The sequence below is a fragment of the Lycium barbarum genome, chromosome 6, assembly GCF_019175385.1.
Source record: "Lycium barbarum isolate Lr01 chromosome 6, ASM1917538v2, whole genome shotgun sequence".
NCBI classification, from domain to species: domain Eukaryota; kingdom Viridiplantae; phylum Streptophyta; class Magnoliopsida; order Solanales; family Solanaceae; genus Lycium; species Lycium barbarum.
The window spans coordinates 130,429,668-130,456,053 of NC_083342.1; the positions used below are offsets into that span (position 1 = coordinate 130,429,668).

At 35.7% G+C, this 26,386-nt stretch overlaps 3 protein-coding genes across 5 annotated transcripts; 2 read left to right on the plus strand and 1 right to left on the minus strand.

Moving 5' to 3' along the window:
- Positions 1-2,132: 2,132 nt before the first annotated feature.
- On the plus strand, positions 2,133-12,439 carry LOC132598967 (protein DWD HYPERSENSITIVE TO UV-B 1). 3 transcript variants are annotated; one of them, XM_060312139.1, is made up of 11 exons: positions 2,133-2,350; positions 3,377-3,443; positions 3,889-4,160; positions 5,200-5,785; positions 6,258-6,896; positions 7,816-8,256; positions 9,208-9,402; positions 9,562-9,618; positions 10,393-10,455; positions 10,543-10,660; positions 12,145-12,439. In XM_060312139.1, exons 1-10 carry the CDS (start codon positions 2,313-2,315, stop codon positions 10,624-10,626), a joined length of 2,442 nt encoding a protein of 813 aa, XP_060168122.1. In that variant the 5' UTR covers positions 2,133-2,312; the 3' UTR covers positions 10,627-10,660; positions 12,145-12,439. The 3 variants fall into 3 exon arrangements, with proteins under 3 accessions (XP_060168122.1, XP_060168121.1, XP_060168123.1); XM_060312138.1 differs by lacking the exon at positions 12,145-12,439 and having other exon boundaries at positions 2,135-2,350; positions 10,543-10,901; XM_060312140.1 differs by lacking the exon at positions 12,145-12,439 and having other exon boundaries at positions 2,138-2,350; positions 3,889-4,142; positions 10,543-10,901.
- A 1,886-nt stretch (positions 12,440-14,325) lies between these two features.
- On the plus strand, positions 14,326-15,217 carry LOC132598969 (peamaclein-like). The gene is made up of 2 exons (XM_060312143.1): positions 14,326-14,486; positions 14,825-15,217. The coding sequence occupies exons 1-2, from the start codon at positions 14,402-14,404 to the stop codon at positions 15,007-15,009; spliced, it is 270 nt and encodes an 89-aa protein (XP_060168126.1). The 5' UTR covers positions 14,326-14,401; the 3' UTR covers positions 15,010-15,217.
- A 932-nt stretch (positions 15,218-16,149) lies between these two features.
- LOC132598968 (uncharacterized) lies at positions 16,150-25,612 on the minus strand. The gene is made up of 6 exons (XM_060312141.1): positions 25,343-25,612; positions 23,720-23,925; positions 19,735-20,008; positions 19,268-19,372; positions 17,563-17,807; positions 16,150-16,686 (listed from the first exon to the last, which is right to left on the minus strand). Exons 1-6 carry the CDS (start codon positions 25,541-25,543, stop codon positions 16,581-16,583), a joined length of 1,137 nt encoding a protein of 378 aa, XP_060168124.1. The 5' UTR covers positions 25,544-25,612; the 3' UTR covers positions 16,150-16,580.
- Positions 25,613-26,386: the final 774 nt, after the last annotated feature.

The window sequence follows — 26,386 nt, forward strand, 5'->3', positions numbered from 1 at the left end:
GTTATTTTAAAAAAAAAAAAAATTTGAGGCAGAAATTAAGCTAACAACCTTATTGGCTGATTATAATACAAGAAACCAGTCCATAACATTATTTTTTGTCTGCTAGAACTTCCCAAGTGAAAAAACAGGAAAAAAGGAGAAATTCTAGTTTTAGTCTTTGTAATTATGACTAAGCATATTTAACATTTAATTAATTAGAATGAGTGGTTTTGGTTCATTTACATAGGAAATAGGTTACAATTTAAATTATTTCTAGAATTACGTTACTCTCAAACATGGAGTGATAATACACGTAACATATAAGTAATAAAAAATGATGTTGTGGTATATAATTTGTTAAATTTGTGAATAATCACGAGCAGAGATTTAAAAGTGCTAAATATCACAACTCACAAGGATCAAAATCAGAATTTTATAAATATATGAGGGACTAAAAGAACTAGCAATTACTAGCAAAAGTTCTCTTTCTGCTAATAAAAATAAAATAAAAATTATCTTGGAACCCAGAATCTCGGAGTATTTTTGATCACTTTTTTAAGCGAATGATAAAAATTAAAGACCAACAATTTGAGGGACAAAAATTAAAGACCAGCGCCTTTGAATGACAATCCACGCAAAAAAAAAATGTTTCCATTTTACACTTAAACACTATAGTAGAAGTGTAGAACATTGCCCAATTTAGCATCTAGTTTAGGCCCACTACTACACCTACTATTTAGCTCTAATTAGGCTACAGCCTTTAGGAATGAGACCCTCATTCACTGAATTTGAGCCCGTAAAGAATGTGTCCAAGTTGATATCTTCGGTCCATTAGAGTATCGTTGCTAAATGGCACCTAGAGTTTAGAGAGGTGAAACGCACTTGAACGTAGTACTTTTAATCATTTTTTTGTGCGGAATAACCTTCAAAGGCACTGGTTTTTAATTTTTATCCCTCAAATTTAAATTTTTTAATTTTTGCTTTTCGTCTAAAATTCATGGGTTTCGGATTCGAACTCCCGCTAAGTCGAATATTAAAAAAAATTCGCGAGGCAGAAGTTTGTAGCAAAGTTAAGCCTATTCAGGAAGAAGTTTGCCTTAAGGTCCAATTTTGAGTAAAAGTTTATCTTAGGGCAAACCTCTGCCTGAATAGGCCTAATTTTGCTACAACCCTCTGCCTTGCGATTTTTTTTTTTACTGAATCGAGATTCGAACCTAGAGTTTTGAGGTATTAGGCGAATGACAAAAACTAAAGACCAGCAATTTGAGGGACAAAAATTAAAGACCAGTGCCTTTGAAGAACGTCCGTGCAAATGATCCACTTTTAATTGAAGTAGAAATTAAGCTAACAACCTTATTGGGTGATTATAATACAAGTAACCAGTCCATATCATTATTTTTTCCAATAGAACTTCCCAGGTGAAAAAGACAGGAATGAAGGATAGATTCCAATTATATTCTTTATAATTACGACTAAGCATATTTAATATTTAATTAATTAAAATGAGTGATTATGGTTGCTTTGCATAGGAAATAGGTTGCAATTTAAAACATATCTAGAATTACATTACTCTCAAACATGGAGCAATAATACACATAGCATATGAGTAATTAAATGATATTGTTGTATATAATTTGTTAAATTTGTGAATAATCACAAGCAGAGATTTAAAAGTGCTAAATATTACAAGGATCAGAATCATAATTTTATAAATATACGAGGGACTAAAAGAACTAGTAATTACTAGCAAAAGTCCTCTTTCTACTAATAAAAATAAAATAAAAATTATCTTCTAATATACGCTTAAGCACATGCAATAGGTCATTAATCAAAGCACTAAGCTCACTAAAGAGAATTTGCATTTGCGTCAACCTCTAAAAGCCTATGATCTAAAATAAAATATCTAAGGGCGTTTGTAATTTATCGATCAGAGATATTTGAAACTTGTATTCTATAAAGAATCGGAACATCTCAAAAACAATCTTTTATCATTCATACTATAGTATAAGTATTCCAAAAAAAAAAGGTATCATGATTAATTGAAAAACTAAATCGTACTCCCTCCGTCACGATTTATATGATTGTACATTTCGTTTTTCGAAAGTCAATTTGACTTAAATGAGAACCTTTGCAAACAGGAGAGAAAAATGTGAAAAAAGAAAAGGAAAAAAAAGAGAAAAAAAAAATAAAAAAAAAATAGAAGGGCTAAAAACCGTATAAAAAGATGAGAAGAACAAGGTAGACTTTTTGATTCCAAAAATTGCTACTCCGTATGTAACGGCCAACTATATCGGAACTTTGTAATAATCGGAGCTATATATCACGGAGCTATCATGACCACCAGCACCGATATCGCGTCCTTGGAAACGAGGTAAAAAAATCCATCGTGTAATTTTACAACATCACGTACTAACATTTTTCTCAGTTTCGTCACCATTTGTATATTTACATTTCAATTTCACCAAATGTCTCCTTTTGTAATCGTAATTTTGCTGTACTGGAAATTAAAGTTTATAACATTTGTTAGTGAAATCACTTCGTTTTATTGAGGTAACTTTTCTAATTTGGATTATCCACTCTAGACTAGGATGTTCTCGAAGATTCAAAATGATTAATTGGAGGCTAGAGAGTGATTTGTTATCCACCTTTACTATAGCTAGTAAAATTTGAGAACACTGGAAATGTAATTTTGGTTAAACTGTTGACTTTTGTAGGTTGATATATAATCATGCCAGAATATTAGTGTTGTTTTTATATTAAGAGGGATAGACTGACTAGTGGAATTTGTAATTTTGCGCTATGCTCCATCTTAGTCGCGTGGGAAATAGAGGGAAAAGTATATTGAGGGGCCGGAGTCAGGATTTGAAGCTTGTGGGTTCGGGATTCTAATTCGTGGGTTCTAAAGTAACAATTTATACATATTCAATAAATTTTTCAAGACAAATACAGAATTTGAACCAAAGTTACTGGGTTTGGCCAAGCCCGCAAATCATATGCTGGCTCCGCCCCTGAGTATATACATTAGCAATCAATCTTTATCTCTGAAGACATGAAATAAGAAGAAATGACCAAGTCTAAACAAAGTGGAAAAGTAAATTTGATGACCTCAAAACTCAGAATCAGTTTTGATCTCTGAAAACACGTTACAAAGAAAAAGAAACGACAAGTCTTTTTTTATAAGGAAACAAACAACTTACTGTTCTCTAAACTTTGACACGAAGCATGTTATGCTTCAGGCGTGTTACTTATTTCTTAATGCTGACTTCCATTATATCAATGCTTGGTTGACTTTCTCCGCTGTTTGATTAAATGGGCGATACTTTATTTTGCTGAATGTTTTGTTGTTATTGTTTTTCAATTTTTCTGACAAAGGGTTTGGTACTTAAATTGAGTCCAGGTACATGTGTTCTTGCCAGTCTAGAGGAGTTCTGCCTAATAAACAAGTTCTGTCAGCTCTTTTCAAGGTTTGTGGTACTGTAGTTGTTCATTTTTTACAACCATCTGTACTGCTGTTTTTAATCAAAATTTCATGCTTATTACTACTTGTTTTTACTTGCTCGCCCAATGAGGTAGACATCTAATTGCTGAATATCTTCTGGAAAAAGATGGTCTTCTTATAGAAAGAATTGGGTTTTATTTCAAGAAAATCTATATTGGGCATGTTAACACGATTTGACCCTAGTTTCAAGAAACATTATTTCTTCTACATGCTAGATAAATGTATTTCCTGGTTTGGCACCATAGGTGTGGCTAATGCATGATAAAGAGGACATGCTTACTGTTACTTTATTAAATCAGTTCCTTTATCCTTCTCACTGCTGGCGAATTCTTGTGATTTTTGCTCCGGAATGTGCTGCTTATTTCTTGTAGTCTGAAATCTTACATTCCTACTGCCCATATACGATCCAGGCCAAGTTGAAGAAAGCCCGCCATGAGGTGTCTAGCTTAGTGATTTTGCTGGATGACATCAAGGATACAGATTTCCACCCACTGCTTGATTTGTTGATGGAAGTTGATCTTTCTCAGATTGATGCAGTCGATATTATAAATAGATCTGTATGCATCCTGAGTTGGGAGTATCTTCTTCCTTTGCTGCGTGCCAGCAGTAGAAAGCTTCGAGTTGTTGATCTCCAGGACATATTGTTTGGCAAGGACTTCTTGCTGTACGTATTGCCATTGTTGTATAGTCTCTTCCTACTCCTTGCCACAATCGATAATCTGTTTTGCTTTGCCGCAGAGGCAACCATAATTTAAGTAGGTATTTTTGAAAAAGTAAATAAAACAAATGCATTTTCGCGGAAGTGATCGAATACGCCTTTCAATTATGAACCATGAATTGCATATGTTGGTTTTCCTCTAACATATAGGCTTTCTCATCTATTACCTTTAAAAGTTTTTTCTGCTTAGATTTTTATATGTAATTATGCATTTCATTAGTGATGTTTTAGTTTTGACTAATATATACAGGAGGAATCAGCACATGGTCCTGAGTTTATTTTACCTTTCTGGATGGGTTGGTTAAAACTCATAAGAAAGAAATATGAAACATTGACTTTGTTGGCCAATCAGAATTTGCCTTCTAGGATTTATAATTGTCTCAAAATATTTGGTACATGCACAATACTGGATTCTTTGAATAACTGCCATGACGATCTTATGAAAAATGAGTACTTCTGTAAAGAAGATATAAAACAATGTCCAGATTTCTGGAAAATACTTCACATTTTATGTAACTTCTATAGCACTCTGTTGATGCGGATACTCAATAAAATACCTTTAACAATTTAAACAAAAAAGTATTTACCAAAGATTAAGTTTTAAATATGTTACCATTGTCATAAAAAAAAGAGTATAAGTTTTAAATCTATGGGCGTAGCTGACGTAAACTGAAAATGTTTAGCACATTTAATTTATTATATACTCAAAATATATTTGGAATTAAATCAAACAGAAATATCAAGGGAAAGTTGTTTCGAATCTACTATTCATTAGATAGACATGTCATGTTATTTCAAAATCGAATGTTCTAAAATATCCAAAAGAATGAACCCGGCAATTGATTGTCTTCTCCTAGTGTGCATGTTTTTTTCCTCCAGTTTTCTGGCTGACGCATATATTGCTTTTCCTTTTGTTGTGTTTAGACACAATGTGGAATGGATAGGTTCTCCTTTGCAGTATTTAAGTTGATGTGCATTCATTTCCTTTATATGTGTTTTTCAGGGATCTTGCTCAACGAGGCTTACCATGCCAAGTCCTAAATCTGAGGTCCTCCCATTTCCGAAAGCTCAACATGATTGGGAATTTCACGCGGATGCACACCCTTAACCTGGATTTCAGTGCATCACTTACTAACTTCCGTGAGGACTGTTTTACCTGTATGCCAAATTTGAAGTTCCTCTCATTGTGTGAGACAAGAGTGACTAATTTATGGACTACCACTGCTGCACTTGCGAAACTCCCTTCCTTAGTCGAATTACGTTTTCAGAATTTTTTACAAGATGATGAAGCACGGAAGCATCCTGCATCAGATAGAAGGAATGATTACTGGGATTCAGATCATACGGAGATAACTATTCATGATGAAGCACCATCAGTTAGTGGTGAAAATATCATGTATAGGCTTTTTAATGAAGAAAACCAATATTTGAATAATACTGATATGAATCTTGATGTGAGTAGCGAAGCGGAAGATTCATCTGATGATAGTGAAGTGGACTTTTCAAGTCAGGATCGTGAAACGAGTTTCATGGAACTCTTGCCTGATGCACCTCCTGGTTGGGAGGATCTGGTTAATCTGCAAAATGAGGTATTCCGGCAATGGTTTTTTATTATTGCGCTACATATATAACTTGGCATAAATACTTAACCAGATTCCCCTTCTTAGTTTATTTGGGCTGGGAAGACCAGTGATATAGATAACATAAAAACAAAATACTCCTTCTCCTATAACTCTATTCTCTCTTTTCTTTTTCTTCTCCTTTGATCTTAATAACAACATCTCTACCCGTCAAAAGGTAGAGGTAAGGTCTGCGTACACTCTACCCTCCCTAGACCCCACCTGGTGGGGTTATACTGAGTATGTTGTTGTTGTTCCTCTGATCTTAATATACAAAGACTCGGTTGTGTATTTATAAATTACTCTCATCTTTTGACATCATCATCTGTCTGCTTGTACGAGCCGTTAAAGCTTTGCATGCTAAAAGCTTGATTTCACTGCCGAGCCCCTCCATTTGAATGGGAAAAGAATGACAGTTGTCTTTTTTATTGCACCATGACAGGTTTCTTTTGGCCCGATGGAGATGCAGGATGACGAGGAGCCATTCTTCCGTTTGTCTGACACACGACTTCCATACATTACTCCAAAGAAATGTATATCTCATAATCCTTCACCAATATGTTTTGAAAAATTCTACCGAGAGTACATGATAGCTTCACTGCCAAACCTGAAAATTCTCGATAACTTGCCTATTAGGAAAGTCGACAGAGAAAAGGCCGAATTGATCTTCTCACAAAAATTTGAGCGCCTACCATATAAGAGGAAGAATAAGGAAAGTGTTGTCAGCATTCTGCAAAACCGGGAGACTAGAGCAAACCATGCTCGCGGGCTCTCTCCTAGGCGAAAGTCGCAGTACTTTTATTCTAGGTCATTGTCTGCTGCCAAAGTTGGTTCCGTTGCTTGGCCTGCCCTCCGCCCCCTCTCGATCATGGGCACCACAGCAAGAGATGATAGAAGAAGCTATCGACCACGCCAATTTGAGTATCATCCATCTGATGCAAGCCTTATGGTTTTTGGAACATTGGATGGTGAAGTGATTGTTATCAACCATGAGAGTGAAAAAGTCGTCAGTTATATTCCCTCACTTGGAGCAATGAACAGTGTGCTGGGTTTATGCTGGCTAAAAAATTATCCCTCCAAGGTATATCATGTAAAAGGTGTAAATTATGGCTGCATCTTGTGAAGGAATCTCCCTGGGAATTGTGTTCCTAGAAATCCTAATCTGTGCGTACTATTTTATCTCCGAGTATTCTTTCCTTGCTAAACATGCTCCTTTGCTGTTTCTGGTTTACACCTGACACTACTAATAACTTAGACGTCCATTGTGGTTCATTTCCTTAATAATGTTGTGCGAACACTGGTTAAATCACAATATTTTTGGGCGCAACTAGAGGTTGTAATTCTCTAACTAGCAAGTGCTATTTTTATCATCCAAGGGTGTGGCCTAGTGGTCAATGAAGTAGGTTTCGAACCATGATGATCAGGTTCAGTTGCCAGCGAAGGCAAAAAGAATATGTGATTTCTTCCTATCAGTCAAGCCTGGTTCTTGTGCTGGTGGGAGGTAGCAAGTGCCCCCTAGAATTAGTCGAGGTGCGCGCAAGCTAGCCCGGATACCACGGTTGTCATAAAAAAAAAAAAACTAGGCCGTAATTCTCAAGTAATATCAAAGGGATTTGCCTATATTGTAGAAAGTCCATTCTTTATGATTAATATCCATTGGTCCCCTATCTGTTTCCATGAACTCTGTTGTGGAAGGGTCATGAGTTTCTTATGAACCAATATTTAAAGAACTTTTTGTTATTTTCAAGTAATTTAGCTTGAAAAGTGACAAATAAGCAGGATAATTATGATGGACTGCTTCATGACTGATGAATATAATCAGTTAGTAGGTTGGATTTTACATGTTTAGAATTGGCTGTGTGGCTGCGAAGCAATTGTCAGCTGCAGAGCGAAAGATTCATTGGCCATGCCTATTCTTTTTTGGTGTTGCAGGCTTAACCTGCTAAGTCATTGAACTTAAGCACCTGCCTATTTTGATAAAACCCCTACGTTTTTCTCAGGTCATCGCTGGTTCTGATAATGGTTCACTTAGATTATATGACATACGATTGATGCCTCCAACAGCCACAGGCAGCCATCACAGTTCAGGTTCAGTCATGTTTGATGACTTTGACCAATTAACCTCTGTTCATGTCAACTCTACGGATGAATTATTTCTTGCAAGTGGATACTCAAAACATGTTGCTCTGTACGACATTAGCAGTGGCAGACGCTTGCAGGTGTTTGATGATATGCATCGAGAACATATAAATGTCGTTAAATTTGCACACCACTCTCCATCTATTTTTGCTACTTCATCATTTGATCGTGATGTTAAGTTGTGGGATTTAAGACAGAAACCAAACCAGCCTTGCTACACTGCTTTAAGTTCTCGAGGGAATGTGATGGTTTGCTTTTCCCCTGATGACCAATATCTTCTTGTTTCGGCTGTTGACAATGAGGTAATTTATTGATATAAGTTTCCCATTTACAATGATGCTTCAGGTTGCTGCTGTTATTGTGCTTGTCTGGAGCTTTTTCATGATCTGTCCCTGTTTCCAATGCATAGCACAGAGTAATCATATTATATAACATATTCTTATTAAAAATAATAATCATATTGTAGCAATTCTAGTTCATGGATTTCACCATGAAACCTTGTTATCTTAAAATGGACTTCCACCATCACCGTCGTATTCTTTAATCAAGGTTAGATTGTAGGGATAGAACTGAATTCTATCTGATAAAGTCATCAAATTGTTGTTGGGAAATGATTAAGTCATATATAGGATAAATATTTGACCAAATCTCACCTTGGAAGAGAAACATGGAAAAATTCACCTTTATACACTAGCCACTAAACAAAGAATTGATCAATGCAACAGGAGAAAAGAGACTGGAGTACTGACTAAACTCTACAGGAGAAGGATTGATGTCTTATACCTGCAGCAAAGCTTCTGTTAAGGCTGACAGGAAGAGGACAGTTGTTCAGGATCAGCTTCCTGGGATATCCCGGGGCATATTCCTGTGAAACAAAAGATTGATATGAAAAAAGAGAGCAAGAACTTCCAAAGCATATAAAATGCTCATTTTTATGACTCTCCTCTTACCAAGTTGTTGAAGCTTCTATAAAACTCTTGGCCAGTCATTATTTCCTGAGGAATAACTTCTTTTTCTCCTCATCTTCTTTGAGAAGGTGGAAGAACTTTAACTTTGTTCCATAAAAATTATGGCCCACCCTTTAAGTGGAGGAGTTCTAGGACTGTTTAAGAGGGATCTATACCAAACTGACATAACACAAAGTAAAATGAAAAGATTTGTGAAAGTAGTTTTTAATGGATATATGACATGCAGTTCCGCAAAACGTCATCCTTTTCCAGGATTTATTGAGAACATGGAAAAATTATTGGCAGGTGAAACAACTGTTAGCTGTTGATGGGAGGCTCCATCTAGATTTTAGTATAACGTCAACAGGGAGCTCTCAGAACTACACTCGTTCTTATTACATGAACGGAAGGGATTATGTCATCAGCGGAAGCTGTGATGAACATGTAGTCCGCATCTGTTGTGCTCAAACGGGTAGGCGGCTTAAAGATGTATCATTGGAGGTAACCTGGTTTATTGATGATTGTCATGCTTCAATAACTTTCCTTGCTTTTCCACTGTTTCTTACAAATTTAACTGATTCGACCACATGATGATTATCTTTACCATCATAATTGCCACTGATTGCTGTTTGACTGAGATTGCATCTCCGTGTTGCTCAGGGAAAAGGTTCAGGAGCTTCAATGTTTGTCCAATCGTTGAGGGGGGATCCTTTCAGAGTAAGTCCTCTTTTCACGTGACAAGTTTTTTCTTCTCTTCTTTTATTTTCTGCCTTTACTTTTTGACATAAAAATGCTTCTACTAGTTTTTAAGTTAACTGCAATCCTCTTTCCATGTGTCACTTAATTAATGGAATTAGATGTCAGCTAATGGGTCTTATATCATCAGTGGAAGACAGGTTTGACTAGATTGTTTCAATCTGTGCCAGAAATAGTTCTCGTGTGTGTTTGCATGGGAGAGTGGTTTATTTGTTAAAACATATTTTTTATATTTGGAGGCTTTGGCTTCTGATCTACAAAAAAGAGGGGAAAAAAGGGGTAAACTAGTATACAGCTGTTAAGTTTTTTTAACTTATATATCCCCATGAAACTGTCAAAAGGCTTAGTTTCTTAAAACATCTATTTGGAAGGAGACATTTGGGTTAAAAGATGAAATGTTAATTCTAAGGATTTCAAATGACACCATTTAAATGTCATTTGAAATGAACCCCAGTAAGATACAATCTGTGTGATTTAAGTTTTTTTTATTTTTTTTTTATTTCAATTTTGATGACTAAGCCTATTAACTTCTAAAAGGTCTAGTCTGCCAAATATTTAGTTGGACCAAGCTAGAAGTTGAAATATCTCTCATGAAGCTTCTCATGCAACCTTAACTTGACACTTGTATTGCTTGAGATCAGTTCAGTCAAGTGTCGAAGGCTGGTACAGCAACAAATCAATCTCTCTAAATGAGGAAGTTTACTGTTCTCATTTTCAATATTATGTTGTTTTCAGGATTTTAGCATGAGTGTCTTGGCAGCCTATATACGTCCAAGTTCAAACTCAGAAATTGTTAAGGTCAATTCAATGCCTTGACATGTCGATTTTTGATATTGAACAGTTACTCACCCAGGTGACTAATATTCTTTCATGAATATGATGTAGGTAAATCTGTTGGCATCAAGTGATCAAGACAAAGGGTACTCGTACACTCGGCAGTCTCAGCCATTATTCGGTAGCGGAGGCTGATCTTTATGCAGTCATATCACATCAACTCAAAAAGGTACTTGATGATTTCTGCCTGCTCTGTATGTGCTTGTAGTCTTTGTAGATACAATTGAGACTAGCTAGGTTTTTGTAAAAATGTAAGTAGGACAGCAACAGAACTGGAATCTAGGTTTGCTTCAACTATCTGTTATTCTGTTTGAGCAACCCGGTGTATGTTGTAACATTTGTATGTAGTGCTGATTTATGAGACATCTAAACTACCACTACTGAAGTGTCACCTTTCTGATGTTCTCTCATCCTGTAAAGACTAGCAGCCTGAGCTATTGACGATGGTTTCAGTTTGGGGTGGCAAATGGGCCATTTGGGCTAAAGTTGGGCGGGTGAAGATGGGCTGAACCTATAGATGGGCCAAAGCCCAATCCTGCCCAAAGCTTGTTTGGGCTAAGTAAGATGGGCTGGGTCAAGATGGGCTAAATGAAGGGTCATAACCCAACCCGCGCAACTTAACCCACCTTTTCAACATTTGGAGAAAATAAAAATATCGATATTCTTTAATTGTAAATATTCTCTTGCTCATGCTTTTCTATATAAACGGTGTATTGAAAATCAAATCTAAATACTTTTTGGATATAAAAAAAACTCAAAGGTATGCTGCTTTACTCAAAATAATAAAGAGATTCATTGTAAATATTTCCTCATAAGTTATCCCACTGCATAAATTATATTCGAAATTATTCTAAAAATAAATCAAAAGAAAATTAAATGTTAATTGTCGTAATGAATATTGATTTTGTCAGATTCCCCTCTTTTACCCCTTTGTCTTATTTATATATTTTATGGTTGTCTTGTACATAACTAAGAGTGGCAAACGTATGTCGGATATGGGTGAGTCGAAAATAGGTTAAACAAAAATGGATAAGCATTGGCCCTCAGTAAAAAAAAAAAAAAAAGTTACTAGTAAAATAATTTAAATAAGGAAATAAAAAAGAAAATCCTAAAAAAAATAAAAATAAAAACATTTTAAAAAATAAAAGTAATTACAAAAGTAAATTTATATAATAATTAAAAAAGAAGTTAATCATGTTTTGTAAGCTTTTACTCTTATTAATGGAGGACAATTGATGGGTCAATTTGGGTTCATTTGATTAGCCAGTTTGGGTTGATGATTTGTTGATGAGTCAACTTGAGCTAGCTCAAATCAGCCATCTTCAAAATCACTCTAGCCCAAACCCATTAAATCTTGGGCGGGTTGGGCGAGTCAAATGGGTTTGGGCTAGTTTTGTCACCCCTAGTTTCAGTCTAAAGCTGCGAGGCATTGTGGATTAAATTATCAATCTAACCATCTAGGTGCACTCGTAACAAACCGAAATGTCAATTTAGGTGTATTTTGAATACTGAAGCTTTTGTTAAAATCCCTAGATTTCTCATTATTTAGCCTGGCCTTAGACCTCATAATTTGTATTTTTGTGAACTTTGTTTATTAGTTAGAGAGTCCTTTTCTGCTAATACACTGCTTTCATGGGAACTTCCACAAGACAGCTAAGATTTCAACATTCAGAGCTGGTACATTGGGATTGCGATAGCTTATTCTTGATTCGTGTAGCACCTTGCACTTGGGAAGTCAATTACTCTCGAAATTAACCTAGTGCATTAAGAACTCATTGTTCAATTACTGAATACTGGGTTCAGTTTTTCTCTTCTCTTTGGTGTGCCTCAACTGTTCTTTTTAATGAGTCAATTCAAGCACGATTCGAGTTAAAAGTTTAAAATCTTGGGCCAACTCAAATTAACTCTCTGGTGGTCCGAATTGACCTATAGAAAGCTTGTAGTAACGCAAAAAGAAGAAAAAAAAAATAGAAAAAAAATGAGAGACATGTATTCTTCCACACACTGCAGATGTAACTCAACCCGCCAATGCGACGCCATTGCCTTTATAATGTTGTCAAAGTATTGTTTACGTTGTGATATAACTTAAGGTATACAGACTTATTCTTCCTTGGATAAGTATTATGATTTGCAGCCTACGAAAAAATAACCAACGAAAGGGAGCTCTAGCAAATAAAATTTGAGTTATAAGAAAAGAAGTAAGCTGGACAAACGAGACAAAAATGCCCGCTTGTCGATGCTACCTTGAGGGGACGTCAAAGTGAATTATAATTTATTCAAGTATTGGATCTCTATAATTTATTTATCATCTCAATTAAGTATGTCCATTGTCCAAGGTCATATTGCAAACACAAAATCTAGCAGGTGAGTGTACTTAGATTTAATACGAAAACATTGGATCTACCCTTCCTCTTTGTGCACGTAAAGATAAAAATTGCAAGCTCATGTTACAGACAAAATTTATCAATGTATTCATATTAATTAGTGCGTATTTATATCGGATTTGAAAAATGATTTGAAGTGGGTAGTTAATACTATAGGTAAAATAGGAAAAAATAAATTGTCTTATCTTGATATGCTAAAAGTGACAAGTAAAAGTGAAAATCTATTTTTGGAATACTGGATAAGTAAAAGTGAACGGAGCGAGTAAATCAGTAAGTACAGTGTCGATTTACGTTATACATTAATGTCCCATCACTATAGAAGATGCCACACAACTTCAGAAAGATATGAAGATAACTGATAAGGCAATTGGGACTTTCGTTTTCTTTCAGAAAACTGTGTACAGCTGTCTGTGCCCAGAGTCTCCTTCATTGGTGTCCCAGCTCAATTTGTTTGTTCTTGTTTGAATTTCAAAGAACCAATCCGTTGAACATAGGACTGGTATTTGTTAAAATTTCATGTACTTGGCATTTCTTACCGTCTTACATAAACACATGTTAATGGTTATACAGTGCAGTTGACGCACAAAATAAGTGCTTAAGTAATACACAAGGTACATTTTATTTCTCAGACGGAGCAATCTTAGACAACGCGTATTTAAACAATTGCAGATTCAAGATTTAAAATAGGAAACAAGTGTTAGGATTTTATTAACCAACTTATTTTTTGTGAAAACGGGCGTAGACTTGGTCCAAATATACATTTCTTAGAAATTTTCCATTAAATACTTAAATGGTTGTAGTTAAAGTAACTGGCTGTGGAATTATTCGCTAATGACACTTTAAATTTGCCTTTGTGTGTTGGATGGCACGCAGTGGCGGAGACCCCCTTCCACGAGCGATTTAGTAGTTGTTATAGTGACGGCGCGAGGAATTCAAAAGAATAAAAAAAATGTCAAGGTATAAAATTTGAACCCATATAGTAAAGCAATTTTTGACCTCCTGATTGCACTATAATTTATTTTTTATGTCAATGGCCGTGGAAACTCAACAATTTATATATTATCAAAATCATATCATTTTTACCCTGTTGACATAGTATAATTTTCCGACAAAAAAGATTCAATTGAATCCCTTCAGAACTGCAAATTCACTAAACATATGCAAAAATAATATTTAAAACCAATGTACATATATACAACGCAACAGGCTCACATTGCTTAAAAAATACAATGTAAAGTAAACATTAATTTGGAACAGGGTAGAAAAGGCTTGGGATCTCCATAAATCCAACTAAACCAAATACAAGCTGAGTTATGATGATAAACAATACAGCCATTGATGGCACGTGAATCCACTTTTTTTTAATATGAACCCCGTTGTTGAGGATATATATAAAAATAAAAAAAAATAAAAAAAATTGACGGGTCTATAAATACCCTGTAGTTTCTACTATTTGCTTAAAGTTCTGAGTTTCCAAAGAAACATTCCTTCTCTGCCAATTTAAGTGAAGAGTGTTGAGAGTCAAAATGAAGAGGCTTTTGTTAGCTTTTATGTTGGTGTTTGCTCTTCTTTTGACATCCTCATTTCTTGAACCTGCAACCGCCAAATCAGGTAAATTAGCTAACACAACTGCCGTTCAGTCTACCAAAACTTCTAAATTAAAAAAAGTAGTCGGTGTACAAAGCTCTCGCTATGCATGTAGTTTTTTATAAAATCATAGGGTGACAACGATCTTGCCGTTAAGTCTAGGTTTTCTTCGTAATAAATTTTCTAACTAATTGCATAAAATTTACTTGGATTTAACTTATATAGATCCACAATATAGAGAATTTCTCACTCGGTCTTATTTTTTGAGGTACTAGTCACACTTTTTATTACCTGTAGTTATCTTTTAGATAAATTGATAGTATAAACTTTTATTAACTTACTATGATATTTGGATGGTGCAGTGTACTGCGGGCAGAAATGCAAGGCTAGGTGCTCCAAGGCAGGAGTGAAGGATCGGTGTGTGAAATACTGTGAGTTGTGCTGTGAAAAGTGCAAATGTGTTCCAAGTGGGACTTATGGCAACAAGCATGAGTGCCCTTGTTATAGAGACTTGAAGAACTCCAAGGGCAAGCCCAAATGTCCTTAATATAAACCATATTTCTTCACCTGCTTGTGTACCTGAAACTATTTTACTATTTGGTTTGAGTAACAAGAGTACCAGACTCTTTTGTGTCTGATAAATTTTCAGAATAAGAGCTCCTCTAGGACTTGTTAAAGTTTATACGTCTTTTTATTACTACCAATTATTGTATTTGTATGAGTATTGAGATGAATTCTGGACTTTAATTCCTCCACTTTCTTTTTTACTAATCAATGTTCGTGCAGCCAGTGCCATTTGAAACAAACTCTTATCACTCTGTCGATAACTGCTACAAGCTAGAATTTGAACTCTTTTTCAGTCCTTCAACCAAATAAAAGTCTCAGTGGACAGAGTTACTCGATACTTGTGCTAGTGGTAGGAGATAGCAGCAATTAGCAAGTATGTTATAGAATTAGTCGAGGTGCACTCAAGCTAGTGCAAATGTCACAGTTTAAAAAAACTACCTAATTGAAGTATTCATACATCAATTATTAGCAAGAGAACTGCCGTCCAATAGTTCAGCCATTTAACCGAAATGTTATAATTCTAAATAACTTAAAGCTAAGAGAATGACCCACGCATTTTCATTTAATCTTCAATAAATGCCACAGATATAATATTGATTCCATCATAGAAAAGAGAACATGGAGAATTAATAGCACTATCAAGAAGCTTGATGAACGACAAAATAAACATGACAGATCAACTCATCAATAAATATGATAACATTAGAACAAACTTGATGTTTCATAAGACTGATCTGAAGTGGATACCCACAAGGGTGTTCTGTTATCTAACACTCTTTGAGGTTCTCCTTCCGCACGTCTAACAGAATAAAAAAAATTATTTGATGCAATATCAACTCAATTCTCTGCTAACATGTCCAAAATATGTTGCAACATATATCATCTTCTTATGGAAAATTTTCTATTGAATAATTTAATGGAAAGGATGATCGCTATTAAACCAAATGAAGAAATAGATTTAGGCTTTAAACATCCCAGACACCCAATAACCACTCCATTTAATCCAATAAAATTGTGAATTTTAATCACATATGCACTTAAACATTTTCCACTATACCGATAAAGGCACAAAACTATTTTCAGCACCCGACATACTCCTACAGAAATGGAAAAAGGAAAATAAACATAATAAGTTTTTATTCTTCTCTGATTATAATAATGAATTCTGAACAGTACATCCTGAACATATTCGCATTAGTTGCAAGCCTTAAGATACTTTCTCACCTAGTCACACATCAAATTACATATTTTAGATGCTATCAACAGTCTCCACACGAGCATTGTATCAAAATAACAGGAATAGACCTACTTGACAGATTAGTACAACGACCAGTAATCGAGTATTTCATCAAATAATTACAGAACCGCCTAGCATTTGCAGAACCATATTTCAGCCAGCACACTGTAGTCAAGCGTGTACAATTGACGAGCAAACAAACTCGCCTATTTACAGAGTCAACCAAGTTAAACAAGACAAGAGCGCTCCATCAACTTGCTAATTGATACCTTTCTCGGCCTCTTATGGCTAAAAACAAGTGTCAAATCAACTAGCTAATTGCTCGAACCTTCACTCTCTAACCCACATGGCAAGGATAATAATTCAGTAAGCTTCACCCGATATTCTAGACCTCTAAGGTAGTGCCCCAGCAACATGCACCTGATGAAATTATTAAGAGAGAAAGTCAAAGTTACTGTCTTTAAATATCAAATAGGAGCAGTAAAATTCAGCATCCAGCTCAAGGCAGAAAACAGAGGACTTTTCAGAATATTGAGCAAAACTAATACTCCCTCCGTCCCATTTTATTTGAAGGTGTTTGACTGGGCACGGAGTTTTTAATAAAGAAAGGAAGACTCTTAAAATTTGTGGTCCAAAACAAGCCTTAATATTTGTATGGCTGTAAATCATCTTATAAAGTTAAATTGTTTCTAAATATAGAAAGGTGTCCTTTATAGGACTAACTAAAAAGGAAAGAGTGACATTTAAAATGGGACGGAGGGAGTACTCATTTTTTGATATCAAGAACCAACACAGCAGCACATATACACAGTCAACAAACAGGGCAGCACGAGTAACAGAAGCCTAACGTTACATGATCACAGGAGCACATTCAGACAGTTAACAAACTGGGCAGTGGATGAGTAACAGACGTGTAAGACTGACAGGCAAACATCTGATCAAAGCAGCAAGAGAAAGACTGCAAGTAGGGAAAACAGAACAAAGGTTGCAGCTAACCTAATACAGTTGGAGCAAGTAGAGCATTTGATTCATACTTGTACATGAAACTTCTTTATATTGACCTTTACGGGATTCCCCAAATACGACATAGTGGGTGCACACCGGCTATATTTGTATCCAGGAACTACTTTTTTTCAAGAACCAATAACCTACATAGCTATAAAACTTAAGTTCCTTACTTGTTCGTACAGAAGCCTAGTCAATTAAAGAAAAATTTCTCAACATCCAAGTTCGTACAACTAGAAGACTTGTACATTTGCAAACCTCAGTATTTAGAAATTGAGAAAGTATTCTCACCAAAACAACAGACGAGCCAAATAATCTCTAGTCAATGATATCTGAGGCTGGAAGTGAATGGATGTGTTCTCGACAAGATCGATGGAGTCTCCAGCTATACCATTTACAGTTCCTGCAGAGGTATTATCTGATGAATCAGGGGCCTTAGAATGCATTCTAGGGGATAGAGTTGCGAGTAGTCCATGGACTACGGAATGGATGGTCTCCTTTACTTCCAAGGATGTTGGTTCTGAGAGCTCAGCAACCTGCTCGCATTGATGTTGATAGTGAACAAAGGAAAGAAAAAGGAAGACATTAAGATAGGAATAAGGAAGATATAAGTTTCCCAACTTCCAAATGTGTGAACAACCAAGAGATCACACAACTACAATTACAGTAAAGCTAGAGGAACCATATCAAGAGACAGCCAAAATATAGAATAAGTCGAGATTAATAAAAACTACTAACGGAAAAACATGCTGCAATGTTGATTTGGTAGTAGAATCAATTTGCACCATGAGAAAATAATCTCCCTCAATAATGAAACTAGGCAAAAGAAAAGAAGGGAGAGAAGAAGTGCAAGATGTGTGGGTTAGGCACATATCACAGATTTAAACGCTGCCACAGACAAAAGGCTGATATTTAAGTGGAGAAAGGTAAATGGGCAGGCCCATTATCCACCGAGTTTCTCCACTAGCCTCCGGGATTTCTTGGATATCAAAAAGAAGAATAAAAGAAGGGAGAGAAGCATCTTTTTCTATTCTTGGTATGAGTGAAAGAGAAGCTGTGAAAGTCTTAGTTCTTTCTCTAAGTAGAAAAGAAGGATTTGAATAGGTTACATTTGACTTTAAACCTTACATATATTTTCTACTTTGTCCGTAAATCTATGGTCTCTTTTAGAGAAAGGGGATGTCCAACCTAACATGGTCCTTCTCATTATGAAACTTAAGGATTTTTTCATAACCTTATCCCATCCTTTCTCTCCCTAAAATTCATCCAAAAATAAACTTATAACGAAAAATCTCTCTTAAATTGCTTCCTTAACTTTCTGTTTCATCACATCCAACATATCAGTAAGTTCAGCAAGAACTCTATTATTTTCCTTCTTTTTTTAATTATAAGCAACAAGAACTCTAATGTATCCAAGCAGATCAATGGAAAACAAAGGTGGAGCCGTGGAGTAGTCCTATATTTTTTTTAATCTGTCACCTCCCTTGGATATTTTTCACATACATAAGATGCTATACGGTCATATTTTTCTTGCAACCCTGCTTCAAAAACTTCTCTTTTGAGCCGAGGGTCTATCTGAAACAGCCTCTCCACCCCACAAAGGTAGGGGTAAGGTCCTGTACATCCTATCCTCCCATACCCCACTTGTGGGATTACACTGGTATGTTCTTTTTGTTTAAAATGTTAAGCGGAAGATCAATGTAGGTAACTAGTTAGGGTTAAGCTTTGTCGTGTTGGTACGCTTACATTGGGTTTAGCATTTGCTAAGAGTCTTTTTAATCTTTTTAAGATTAATATGTTAGTAGATAATATAAAGAGCCTACTGAAAATTTGAATGAAAAGGGTCCAAATGGAGCAAAGTGGATAGTGACATTCATACAACAAACCCCAGCTAGCTTGGCTTGAGACATAGTAGTTGTCATTGTTGTAGTATAAACTGCTTATGCAGTCATAAGAAAGGACAGTTGACATTTTATACAGTAAAAGAACCATTTACCTGCTCTGGAAGCAATGATCTTAAGTAGTCCAACAACTCATTCTTCTCACCTACAAATTGTTGCATCTGAAGAGCTGCACTTTTCCTCTTAACTTCACGAAGTTCCTTCCACACACAAAACAACAGACATGTCAATTTAATGTTCAGACAAGACGAAGCAATAAATATAAACGACAACTAGCAAGCAATTCTGGCAGTAAACCCTACAATTAAAGGGGACTAAACCATGAATATAATGTGTATACACTTTTCTGCTTGAGTAAACAACATACTGTTAAAATAACTTTGATCAGTTTTTTTACTTTGTCAGCACCCTAGTAAGCATGTAGGAAGATCTCTGTACTGGAGCTAACCCTTTGGACTTTTGCTTGTAATTTTCAGCAGCTACTGGATGCAGTTTTAATGAAATCTTACTTTCCTAGATAAAATAAGAATATAAGGTGCATACACTGGAGTGCTGATTCTACCTTTTTGTAAGATCCTAAGCGAGTCTGTAGGTCTAATATGTATTGCTGAGCTTCAGGGGTCATTTTACCAACGTCTGGAATATCAGGTGAAAGTTCAGTCTTCCCCTCTGATGATGGTTGTTTATGTTCTGATTTTTTGCTCGATATATTTTCATTCAGCAATGTCCCATCTCCAACTCTGGAATCTAGAGGCTTTTCTCTACCAATGTTTCTATCATATATTTCAAGGTTCTTTTCAAGACAAAGCCTGTACTCTGCATTTCGTAGTGTATACCTGCAATATTACAATGGATTTCTCTTTATGCAACACATTCAGATACAAGCATCAAGTAGAATGAACAAATTCAAGCTCCTTTTTGATATTATTTTGTAAGAATAATTTATTTCTTCCATCTCTCACTATTCCCATTTCCCTGTTCCCCGATAAATTACAAACAACATATCAAACTTCCATCGTCCTTTCAAGTCTTCACGTCTAAGTCGACTAGAGAGTGGATACTAAAGATAATGAGAATTTGATGCTCATTCCAGCAATATTAAGAATTATTTCATCTCTTAAGCTCATTCCTTTCTGTTCATGTTATGAGATTTTCTAGATCGTACCTTGTGAACAACTCTACATATTCTGGTTCAGCCAGGACCTTCTTTCAATTTAGGGTATGTTAGGTACAGAGGAGAATGTTTTACCTGGAAAATGTCTTCTGCATAAATGACCGGGGGAGATACATGCTAACTATGGGTAGGAAGCAGGAACCATTATGTACAAAATTTCGGGGGGTTACAGATCTTCATATTTGATTTTTGAACTATAGAGACTTCATTTAACTTAGGTTGATCTAGGCCAGAGACATACCTACATCAAGATAATCCCACCCTTAAATCATCGCACCTACGGTCCAACCAATTGGGAGAGAATCAATAGATTCCGGAACGATTCCAATTATTTTTTTAATTGTATTCTTGCTATTCAACAAGTTTGACCCCCCCTCTAATTTTTTTGTTTTCTTTATTTGATTTGCATTTTCTTAGGGGACTTAGATTCAAGCAGAAATGCTTTACCTTGTAAAAATCATTTTCTAGCCCATTTTTCAATATATAAAAACTGCTGGCATATGATAATTGTGCAAGGCATAGAACAAGGTATGAAGTAATGTTTTGATGAAAATTTTGAGTATTAAAGGTCGACAACATGTCTACGTGTCGATTCAGGTAAGTGATAAGGAGTAAGAGTTGGGAAAAGTAAGAGGCAAGTGACAAAGTGTTGACTTAAGCATATGTGTTTTGATGATTGACAAAGTAAAATGAACAAAGACAATAAACCAGCACTTCAGAAATAGATGAAGTCATCAGTGATTAAACCAGACAAAGGCAAATCATGCCGATGAAGTGATTGAATCAGGTCTGGGGATATGGTCTACTCAAGAGGTTGCAGACATGCAAAACACCGTACACAACTAGGTCTGCAAACGTGTTCAACACAGTGCCAAGTGCAGGAAACAGATCAAGGACATAAGCAAACAGATCAGGGCAAGACAAGGATAGATGGACCAGGTCTATAAAGATGTTCCATACTATATGAGAGGTATGTTCTTCAGAGTTCAGATATGCAGAAATGAGCAAGAACGGAGGACTGGGGGAAGAAGTTCGTAAGAACAAAAAGGTTCAGATGCAAGCAGAATGTGAGAGTAAGCTTACTCTGATGAAGATGGAACTGATTGAATCAAGATCAAGAACATGCTCACCCCAGAGATAGGAGAATGAGCTAGGAAAAGATGAGTCAAAGACTGCTGCAGAATACAGATGGACGAAACAGGTTTTTGGACATGTACCATGTCAGACAAGTGAGGAGATTCAGAGAAGAAAGAACCAGGCGCATGGACCAGGTTCAAGAACATGTTTCAGATCACAGTCCTACTCGGAGTAGGATTTGTGTTTTATGGCAAAGACTTGGCGGTCAAGATTTGCAGGATTCCTTGCCATAATTATCGAGATACTTCAGACTCCTACAAGGACAGTGAAGCCGCATGGAAAGGCAAGAATCCTAAGTCAACTAAAACCCTATTACTACTAATGGGCCGATTCACGAAGGGTTTAGGTTTTGATGACCTGCTGCGTACTCAATGCTATATATATCCAAGTTTTACCAAGAAGAAAGTTTGTGCATCTACAAAGAGAGAAAATCAGAAGTTGAGCAAAGCTGTCAAAGCTATAATTGAGAGAAGTTCTAGGCGACCCTGATACTACAAAGAAGATTAAAGAAGCTGTTTTACAGAGTTTATGTTTTACAGTTCTTAAGTCTAGACTTATGTATTAGGCTGTTTATCGAGTTGTACCTTATCCGCTTTCATAGAAGCAAATAGTGTAGGTATAAATTGTTAGTCAAATCCAACTTCAAGTTGGGATAAATTGAAGAGTGCTCGCTAGTCTAGGGAGATTAGTGAGATAGAATTAGAGGTTAGTTCCTAGGTTACAGAGTTTGTAACTTGAATTTGCATAAGCTCACAGTTGTAGTGGAGTTGTTGTAGGTCGTGAATTTCTCACCCTTGTGAGCCGGGTGGTTTCCACGTAAAATTGATGTGTCTCTTACTTTACTGTTTTTTACTATTCCGCAAACTCTAGCTTGAAATAGGTAGAGTAACGTGTTCTATCCGATAGGTGAAAATCTAGTATTGATTTGGATAGAAATAGGGCGTGCAGCACAACACAAAGGAATACGACTTATATACATAAATGAAGTAATCATTATCCCCTTTTGGCAGAAATAGTTTCCTTAAGGAAAACATTCTTCACAACAAGGTAATAAACACTTAAAGAATGTCTCCAGGAAATCCACCACATCAAACAACCCTAATTAATGCTCTTTAGGACGAAGAAAAAAAGAACCAATACTCCCTCTGTCCCAATTTATGTGATACACTTTCCTTTTGTCTGTCCCAGAAAGAATGATACATTTCCTTATTTGACAACAATTTAACTTTAAACTTTACCTTTTACACATAACGAGATGATCTATAACCACAAAAATATCTTTGGCTTGTTTTAGACCACAAGATTCAAAGTCCCACTTTATTTCTTAACTTTGTGCCCAGTCAAACTATATCACATAAATTAGGACGGAGGGAGTACAAAGTTGAGTTACGTCCCGTGTTCAACTGTTCATACACCAGTGTGATTCCAACCTATAGAATCACCATCACTAGTCTGATTACATTAGGTCCAATGTTCGTTAGGCCTCTTTTAGTCTTGTTAGTGATTTGTATGCCAAGGAAAAATGTTAAGCACTCTAATGATGAGAGAACTTGAATTTATAAAATAAGATTGATACAGGTCCATATGGAGTGACATGGTTAGTGGGGATTAGCAACGCCATCTAACTTCACCATCACTAGTCTGATTACATTAGGTCCAATGTTCGTTAGGCCTCTTTTAGTCTTGTTAGTGATTTCTATGCCAAGGAAAAATGTTAAGCACTCTAATGCGAGAGAACTTGAATTTATAAAATAAGATTGATACAGGTCCATATGGAGTGACATGGTTAGTGGGGGTTAGCAACGCCATCTAACTTGGGAATAAATTTCTAGTTATAATTGTTTTTATTTGCATGAAAAAAGAGGAGGCATATAGTGTTTTTGGTAACACAAAAATGTGGATGCAGCTTAAATATAATAGAACTGGATCCATTTTCTTATATCAAATAAAAGCGACTAGTGTTCTGTAGGATTTCAATTAACTTTTATAGGAGAAACGATCCTAAAGAGAATAAAGAAAAAAGTAAAAGAGGGGCGAAGGTGGCTCATCATGCTAATGATGCTCCCAAACAGCAATGGCTATTAAAGTAAGATGGACATACTGGGCTATAATCTTCGCCAATTCTTCTTTCCTCTATCTTTGTGTCGATCCTTAAACTTAATCCTACTAAGAATAAGCATGATGAGGGGTTGTGGGCAAGACTCAAGAGGTGCACATGCTAAAAGACAAAGCATACCCAGTCATCATTGAAGAGATCAAAAGCTTGGAGATTGGTTCCCACAAAGCTTCAATTAGAACTTGAAACTGGTCCGATGGAAGCAAGCCCAACATGCCTGATATAGTTCTTTTCATAGCATCAAGTGTTGTGGGTGGTACATCTTTTTGAATAAGGCTCACGTCCAGGGGCTCTATCTCTTGTATCAAATTTGAGAGGACTGATTTCTGGAAAGAAATAAAGAAGAAAAAGGGGGAAAAATGAGCAATCTTTAATCAAGTTCAGCATTATAATAATATTTCCTACAAAACAATTTCCAAGGTTTTGTGAATGAATAACCATCAGTTGCGCTACATACAAAAGGAACAGCGAGCAAATCATATTTTAAATCAAGTCATCATGACAAGAATACTTGTTTTTCTAATGGAACAAATAAAACCTCAAATATTTTGCAGTATATCAACATGTAATGGACCTAAAGATCATAACTGCAACTCAAATTCAGATTTGATTTCTGTTACTGGTGTCTACATGATATAATAAGTATCCTTCTTTGAGAAAAATATCATAGTTTTGCTGAATAAGACCAATGTCAAACCTCTATGGTTAGTGATCTTGAACAGTATCAAGCATTTTCATTCCCCATAATAAGTTACAGGATAAAAGATCATATGCAGCCCTGAATCAACCAAGGATCAGGTCTCCTAAGCATCAAGACTACGTCATTAAAATGAACATAACTCGAATGCCAAAGTATTTTCTCTTTAGTTAAAACTCATCTCCCAAACAACCAGAGATCATCCGAAATTTAAAGGCAACAAATGCGCCACTGACATATGTACAGAATTTTCTTTTGGAAAAAGCTCTTTAAAGTTTCAATATGTGTATATATATATATATTCCAAGTTCGCCAACCAGTAGACGCGCACCTTTGAATCCAACAGTTCTCATTTAAGGTGAGGAGGTAAAACCAATTCGATTGAAGTGCTAAAAAATGCTCACAACCACAAATCAAAATCGGGAAATTTTCAAAAATATACAGCCCAACATGAAATATTACACCACGTAGCCTAATATACAATATTATACAACATTATACCTTGGGGAAAGCACTATACAGAATGTATCAACCTTGTACAAAAGGTGTTTATACAAAAATATGGGCTAAACGGGTAACAAACTCAAAATATAAGCTACGTGGCATAAATAATTTCTCCCAGTAGACATAGACAGGGGCGGATGCAGAGCCCGCAAAAATTTACAGTGCATATATAGGGTAGATTTTTTATGTTTATGTATATATATTAGCTCAAGCGGTCCAGAGTGTTTAAAATTGTCTCTAGTGTTATAGGTTCGATTCCCATCAACAACATTATTTTTTTATATTTAGCTTTTGTTATTTTTTTCGAACCCCCTGAATTAAAATCCTGGATCTGCCACTGGACATAGAGCGTAATTTTCCCTAAAATCCTATTGGCATAAATTGGTAATTACTTAACATATATCGATAAGGAAAGCTAATTTACATTTAGCAGCAACATAGCACTTGAACTACTACAAAACTGTGGATACAGACATACATATGAAACCAAAACAACATAAAAGGAACAAATCAGAATATGCAAATTAGGTATGAAAACAAACCTTGGAAGGAGAATTGTGATTGCTGGCACTGAAACCATCAAAAGAAGAAGCAACAATTGAGACAGTTCTTAAGGTTAATGATTTATTAGGAATTTTGGTGGAATAAAGGGGAAGAGAATAGAGTGAAGGAGAAAGAGATAGGCGATTGAAAGCGCGTGGAGGAAGAGGACAAGTGGAGGGGGCAAAGGAGAAGGTTGCCATTGACAACCGCTATTGCTCCTTGTTCTCTCTCTCTCTCTCTCTCCCCTCTTTCAATTCTAAAACCCGTAAAATTGGAGGATATATACCCGACCCGGAAAAAGGAACGATCTTAATTGCACACTGTACACACCTTCAAAGGAACTAAACGCGTGGAAAACGTCTCTCCGTCGATTGATGAAAATTGGGTGATTTGACGAATAGGATCATTTCGCGCTATCATTTAGTTTTTGGCACCGCTTAAGAAATTTGGGCAAAAGTTGCTTCACCGCACCGGACCCGATTTTAAGTACACTCAAATATCTCTATAACATCTTGGGTTCGAAATTTTTTAGCTGTTATAAAAAATTATTGTTATGCACCTACAACAGTATTTGTCGTTTAAATAATAGTTAGTTATTATAGGCAAAAAATATACATAAAATCTATTTTTTTATTTTTTAATGTTGTAAAAAAAAATAACAAGTTATTTAAATTTTAAATCTCAAATTTATGAATGTTTCACTAACTAAACATTAGAGAAAGTTAATACAATTTCAATAAATTCATAACTGAATGTAGGTAGTTTTAAGCTCTGAGACACACATTTTAAATCTACAATACTTAAAAATTAAATCCTTTTAAGATTGATGGGAGAATTTTTATTGTAGCTTGTTTCTTAGAATCCAATCTTTAGTGGTGATAAAATGCTTGAATTTACGAAGATTTGTGTCTAAATTTTCGACAAATGGGTATCCAATTGTTTGCCTTGAAGGGAATCTAAGAGTTGAACCGTTGAATCTTCTAAAGTAACAATAGGTTGAGGTTCTTCGTCAGCACTTTCATTGTCGACTTAGGCTTCCATAT

Bases quoted from the DNA above. Each gene is read 5' to 3' on its own strand.
- LOC132598967 (XM_060312139.1), top strand. From the start codon at position 2,313: ATGACCACCAGCACCGATATCGCGTCCTTGGAAACGAG. The intron at 5,786-6,257 runs GTATTCCGGCAA...GCACCATGACAG, and splicing joins TGGTTAATCTGCAAAATGAG to GTTTCTTTTGGCCCGATGGA. The intron at 10,456-10,542 runs GTCAATTCAATG...AATATGATGTAG, and splicing joins CAAACTCAGAAATTGTTAAG to GTAAATCTGTTGGCATCAAG.
- LOC132598969 (XM_060312143.1), top strand. From the start codon at position 14,402: ATGAAGAGGCTTTTGTTAGCTTTTATGTTGGTGTTTGCTCTTCTTTTG. The intron at 14,487-14,824 runs GTAAATTAGCTA...TGGATGGTGCAG, and splicing joins ACCTGCAACCGCCAAATCAG to TGTACTGCGGGCAGAAATGC.
- LOC132598968 (XM_060312141.1), bottom strand. From the start codon at position 25,543: ATGGCAACCTTCTCCTTTGCCCCCTCCACTTGTCCTCTTCCTCCACGC. The intron at 20,009-23,719 runs GTATGCTTTGTC...GTAATATTGCAG, and splicing joins ATCTCTTCAATGATGACTGG to GTATACACTACGAAATGCAG. The intron at 16,687-17,562 runs GTGAGAATACTT...TAATTTCATCAG, and splicing joins TTGGCTCGTCTGTTGTTTTG to GTGCATGTTGCTGGGGCACT.